The sequence below is a fragment of the Sorex fumeus genome, unplaced genomic scaffold (assembly GCF_029834395.1).
Source record: "Sorex fumeus unplaced genomic scaffold, SorFum_2.1 ptg000014l, whole genome shotgun sequence".
Classification (NCBI taxonomy): Eukaryota; Metazoa; Chordata; class Mammalia; order Eulipotyphla; family Soricidae; genus Sorex; species Sorex fumeus.
Window position 1 is genome coordinate 42,879,299 of NW_026606071.1, and position 6,679 is coordinate 42,885,977.

At 37.3% G+C, this 6,679-nt stretch overlaps 1 protein-coding gene across 1 annotated transcript; it reads right to left on the bottom strand.

Moving 5' to 3' along the window:
* Positions 1-836: 836 nt before the first annotated feature.
* SCG2 (secretogranin II) lies at positions 837-6,241 on the bottom strand. Its single transcript, XM_056111601.1, has 2 exons — positions 6,086-6,241; positions 837-3,177 (listed from the first exon to the last, which is right to left on the bottom strand). The coding sequence occupies exon 2, from the start codon at positions 3,161-3,163 to the stop codon at positions 1,313-1,315; it is 1,851 nt and encodes a 616-aa protein (XP_055967576.1). The 5' UTR covers positions 3,164-3,177; positions 6,086-6,241; the 3' UTR covers positions 837-1,312.
* Between the last annotated feature and the right edge of the window lie 438 nt (positions 6,242-6,679).

The window sequence follows — 6,679 nt, forward strand, 5'->3', positions numbered from 1 at the left end:
CTTTGAGAATGTTGATTAACCTTTCTGATTTTCACTTTTGCAGATGTAAAGGGGAGACTGAGAACTCCTCAACCATGTAATAACAAAGACTCAATCAGGTACAGTGTGAGAACTATGTAGTTCAATGCCTGCTATGCAATAAGACTTGGTTAAAAACTTAATTGGGTCCTTGCTTTCTTATAATCATAATTATATTGCTGCTTTTGTATGTTCCCTTGCTATCAGAGATGATTCTTTCTTGATATGTTCGGAAGTTGGTATCATTCACCCCTGGTGGAAGATACACTATAACTATTACTGAACACGGTTCAGCCTATGTGCCTGTGTTTTTCTCTAGCCTTAAAGCAATGCCCTTTCACTTACTTAAAGGTTTGGGTGGTCCTTGATATCTCTCATGTGATGCAGCAAAGAAGTTTCCTCTAATAGGGACCAGGATGATGTGGAAATAGGTAGATTGCTTGCATCCATGTCTGTAATTATTTCTAACTGCACTGTATAAAGTTCCTTCCATTTCCCATGTTTACTATTGGTTTGGAAGATCTAAATGTTCTTATTTGTATGAATCCAGAGTAAATGTATAAACATGGCACTAAGATGTTTATCCCTTAAATCATTTAGATGAGCATGAATAGGGTAACATTACCTGGTTTGCTGTTAGAGTACATTGCATTCTACAAGTACACAGTATACAATATGTACTTGTATGCAAATGTATCCTTCAAACTCATTCTTACCTGGACTGGCTGAGGAAGGCAATCGTTTGCTCCTTTGGCTCCATTCTGTTTGCTCCATAACTATTATTGTCTTTATTTTTCCCAGAATAAGGAGTCCATTAGTTGTCCAGAAATAACATTTATTAATCAACCATAAAACACACAATGGAAAAGGCCTTATAAATAAAACTATATATTTATAATGCTTTATTATTTTGCTCCAGAACTCCACAAAACACTACAGAGGGTAACAAAATAATTCAATAAATATTAAAAACTTTCAAGAGAATTATAGAACACTTTATCATTTGTTAGCATCAACAATGCCACAACCATTAGATGCACTATCATGGATATCTTTCTTGAGTAGAGGGTATGATTAAATTTTTTTATCCAGTAGTCATAACATTTACACATATCCATACACAAGAGAACAGCTCAGAGGAAGTGGAGCAGACACCCCAGTGAAATGGAAGTGCTCATCTGCACGTCACTTAAAGATATTACAGTGCTAACAGGATAGAAGTCAACACACTAAGGAGAAATAGTGGGGGTTCGCTTGGGGAGGAAGAGTGAAGGAGGCAATGAATGAAGGCTGCTTACATGTTTTCCATTGCTCTCTTTGCAACATGCTCCCTTCCCTTCTCTGCCTTTTCTTGGTTGAGGTATTCCAGCACTTTCATCAACAGATCTTCATCCAAGTACTGCTTGTTTGTGCTATCATCACTCTTCGGGGGCCCCGCGGGGAGCCTCTTGCTTACTGAGGCCAGCTTGTCAGTCTCTGGAGAACTGCCTTGATTCCCCTGCTCTTTGGTGGCCTGATCAATTTGCTCTTCTTCCTGGAGGTCATCTTCCGAGGAGCCCAGGTTAGGAACTCGCTTCATCTGGTTCGAATTCAGGATCTCCGGGTATTTAACTAGCATCCTGGCCAGGTACTCACCCAGATCTTGATCCTTGTCATTCAGCTTGTCATATGCCATTTGGCTGTTTTCCACATCTGGCATCCAGGCAGCTTTGGGAAGCTGGTTGGCTCTAGATCTTCCAGGAACATAGGGAAGTCTTGGCAGAGCTTTCTCTCGGTTGGGGAAATAGGGAGGCTTTGGATTTCCTGCACCCTCCATCCCTAAAAGATTTAAAACGTCCTCTACACTGAGCCCATCTGGTAGGGCCTCTGCCATCACACGACCAGGTGTTTGGGGGGAGCCATTTCTGGAAAGCATCTTATTTTGGAACATGTCAGGGCGGTCCAGGTCAAACTCAGACATGTCATCCAGGTCTGCAGGAAGTTCAAACTCCTGCTCTGGTTCCACTGAACCACCCGGCTTCTCCCCATTTTTGAGCATGTCAATTAAATCTTCAGGAGGGATCTGCAAATTCCTTGAAATTTCAATCAGCTGATAAATGGACTGAGAATCAAGTGGTTTCTCTAAAAACCTGGTGGCCCTTTCCCCTGTCTGCCCATTTTGTGATTTCCCAGTCCCAGCAGCATTCACTAACCTTTTCAGGTAGGTGATTACTTTGGAGACATCTTCGGACAGTTGCTCTGGATTCTCCTTCTGGAAGTCTTCATCCTGCAGACTCAGTTGCCCTGAGCGCTTCATTTCATCATTGATTGGCTCACTTTTTTCCTTGTTCTCTTTGTTGTCTCTCACCTCTTCTTGAGTTTGACTCTCTATTTTCTCTTCTGCTGGGTTCCAATCTTCACCCCCCACCACGTCTTCATAGGCAATGTTATTAGCCTTGTACATATCATCTTCATCATCAGTGTAAAGTTTCTGATCCTCATCGACCCTCTCACGCTTCCGGTTGTTGGGACTGGTCATTTTCCCCAGCTCTTGGAAGACAGATTCCAGTGTAGCAAGACTTTGAGGCGTGTACTGTTCCTCCACGATTTCATTGGTGCGCTTAAAGGGGTTGTCTCTGGAATCCTCTTCGTACATCGGAAGGAAACTGGTGTACTTGAGCTTCCTCTCTGGCCACTGTTGAGTGTCATAGTCATCAGTCACATCCACTGGAAAATTCTTCTCTGAATTCAAGGCATAGAGCTTGTTTTCTTTGGGTGCAGACAGAGGGTCATTTTCAGCCTGTCTCAAAGCTTCAAGTATTATCCTCATCCATTCATCTTCAGTTAGGGAATCCCGTGGACTTTCTGCCACGTGACTTTCATCACCATTTTCTTTGCGCAGGAGGGATGCTAAGACACCTGGGTAAGGATTGTAGTCTGGGCTGCTCTCTTCTTTGTGAGCTTGTTGCCGGAGCTTTTCTATGTACTCCAAAGCCCTGATCATCTCAGGATTGGGAGACCGTGGAACATTTTCCAATTTCAGGTCTGGTTCCTTCTGAAGCAGCTGGTTTCTCTGAAATGAAGCTGCTTCCGCTCCATAGATGAGGATAATTAAAGAGATGAGAGACACGGTTGCTCCAAGCTGGTGAATCTTGGCTTCTGCCATGTTTGAAAGATTTCCTGAAAGCATTAAAAAAAAAGTAAATTAAGACAAATGAAACAGGCTAAAGGACACTATAGCAAATTAAGTAACTGTCCATTGCAAGACAAAGATAGCAAACTATTTCACAAAAACCTTAGAGTAATTTTTTTAAAATTCATAAACATGTTTTATGTACAGTCCTCACAAGCTAACCACAGGAATCTTTAGCAAAATCATTATTTGTTTGCATCACATTTGCATAGAATTCTCTTGATTAAAACAGTAACAAAAACAAAACACTGCGATGAGATTTTTCTAATTTTGTTTTTCAATTTACAAATCATGAGTTCTTTTTTTTGCATATGTGTGTTTTTCCTGCTTAAAAAGACTTTCCAAGATGAGTTTCAGTGTCATTCAAAGCATTCCTATGATTTTCACACACATCCCCACACACAACATGTACATATACATACACCCATGATTGCTAAATTATTTCCTTAAGTTCGTCAAAATACATACGGTCTATTTCCTGAACTGTCTATCAATTTTGTTGTAGAAACAATGACAGTTACGTTCATATACATAATTAAGTGATACAACATATTAATATCAATCAAACTGAATTGCTTGTGAATGAACCCTGTTCGCAAGTATTTTTCAGAATAGTTTATTCTCATTAAAACACCAAGTCTTTCCATTTTAGCAGGTGTAGATATTTAATAACCTCCAAAACATTGATATTCTCAACTCCCATTTAGGGTAAACCAATGAAGTTACTTTCTGCGTAAATATATTAATATACTGATTTTTAAAACTCTATGCCCCATTATTTCTTCAAACAATTTTATTATAATTGCCTTAAAAACTGCAGTCATGGTTATATTTTTTTTTATCAGCCTTCAAGGGTGTGTAGTAAATAATAACAGATGCTACAGAGAGAACATAAGTTTTCTTAACCAGACTATTTCTGAATTTGTGAGTGTTCAAATTCAGCTTGACTTATGCCTGTATCTATTTTGGTATGGACCTGTGAAATCTTAAATGACTCATACTGTTAGAAACTCTTAAAAATAACCACTATGTAACTCCCAATTTAGTGAAACAGACGATGTGTTGAATTCTTCCTACTTAAAAATCTTCATTCATTTTTTTTCTCCAATGCCTTTTAATCTCAAATGTGAAATTACCAAGAGTATGCATTTTAATATGTTTTACATTTGACATTGCTGCTACTCAAAAACTATGTCAATTATTACAGTTTGCATTGCAAATAAAACAAATATAAAAGAAGTTTCTAAGTTCATTCATAATATATTCTCTGAATCGTGCTTTGGTTAGTTATGTGGATACAATTTTCTTTCATTTATTATACCAATTACTAGACTGTGATTGCTAATTAGATCATGCTTATAACTATTTTTCAATTTTAGATTCTAAAATTGGCAGAAACTTCTTTAACAGAGATGGATATATTATTCTAAATGATTCTGAACAACCAAACTACTTGATTTACTATAAGTAAAACCTCTAAGTAACGTCATAAAATACTCCTAAAATATTTATTATAAGATAATATTTGCATTAAGAAAGTTCATTCATGAATTTTAGATCTAAAAACAGTACATTATAAATTCCTTATACTATTTCAAGATTATTAATAAATTTTCAACATTAGCATTGTAAATAGCAATTTAAAAAAAACCTAGTAAACTTATTTTCTTTGAAACCATCTTCTTGAAGCAGTCTTAACATATGGATGCTATTCATATTAAAAATAATTATTTTGTAGACAGGTGGTCTTACATGAAGTAAAGCAGAAGACACATCGCAATTGTTCAAATCACGGCCTAATAAGTGTTATATTTTTGTCATTTATTTGGGATCAGTTTGAATGGCACAGTCTTTGCCTTTGGTAAAATTCAAAGGACTTCGGTCCCAGGAAGCAAGCTCTGTAAGTAGTAAAGATGATTTCAATAGCTCTTTTTCACTCTGTGGGATCAAATAAAAGTCCCCTGAGTTAAAACACCCTTTCTAATGAAATTAAATTAATTCATTGAAAATACCCTTTCAATGAATTTAGATTTGCACAATGAAAATACAGGTAGATATATTAATATGAGCAGTACAACTAATTCGGATGTAAGAAAAAGAGAAATATGGTCTTAATCAAAAGCTTCAACAAAACGTACAAATCTCTCCATCAAAACCTTATAGTAGCAATAAAATACCTTGCATGATTTTGCATGTATACAATATCATCATCTCTCTATAATCATAATCAGATCGAACCTACAACACAAGATAATATTTCATCTTGAATAAAGGAAAACGCTCAGGCTTTGCATAATTCTAATATTACTTTTGTGGCACTAAAATTAGAAAATCATAACATAAGACCTTTCAGAGTATACAAATTAAGGAAATCAAATTTTATATAATTACTTAATTTGGAGCTCTTGCAAGGTAGATGTCAAAGGGGAAAAAAAATAGTTCCAAAATTGGTTGCCTCAATGACTAATGGAGTTTAATAACCCTTGAATCATTGAAAACCTGCTATTAAGAATATTAAGCATATAAATTATAGCCTGACTTTGAATCCTGTTCTCAAGGGAAGAAACAATAAATCACGTAGAGGAAACGAATATCAGGCGTGGTTAACTTTACATGAATGTGTGTAAAATCTTTAACTTTTTCATGCCTCTTGCATATTATTATCAAAGTAGCATGATGGCTAATAGAGAGCCAACTGCAAGTAATATCAAATCATCGACTCAATTCTGTCTATCTATATATCTAGATCCATATGTAGGTTGATGAGCATCAGGTTGTTATTTCGTGATAATAAATGCGAGCTCCCCGAACGGTCCTTTTCTTCTCAGATAGGAACTAAAAGAAAGGCATGCCATGGCAAACTTTTCTTTAAATCGCAAGGAAAAGCAGCCTTACCTCTTTTCCTATATGGCGGAGAAGGTCCACAGCATGCTCCCAGTGTGCTGGACGAGATGCCCGGGCCGGCCGTTCAGCACTCGGACAGCGCCGGGCTTATAGGGAGCCGCCGCTCCTGACTCCGCAGTGCCAGACTGACGTCACCCAGCTCCACCACAAACCCCAGCACCAGAGAGCTTTTTCAAAGAACCGAAGAGAAAATAATCACTTTATGTGGTTTTTTTTTTTTTTTTCAACGTTGCATGCTGACGCCACCTGTCTTTTTGTGGCGAAAACTGCAGTTTTCTTTTTTTCCCGATGATCAAAATCCTGAGGCTTAAAATAAAATGCTCTGCACGATTTCCCTTAGAAAGAAAGAAATCTGTCAGACTAGTCAAGGCTAATTACAACCGATTCTCATCTGGGTTCTACTATCTTGTGATAAGATTTCTTAGTGCTGTTGCTGTTGTTGCTGTCATTAAAATAAAGTTTTATGGAAGGCTTAAACATTTTTTTTTTTTGCCTTCATTGCCCACCCCCAAAAATTACATTACCATGCCCCTGGTAAGCTCCAAACAAAAGGAAGACACATTATGAATACGAAAAATCATCTTA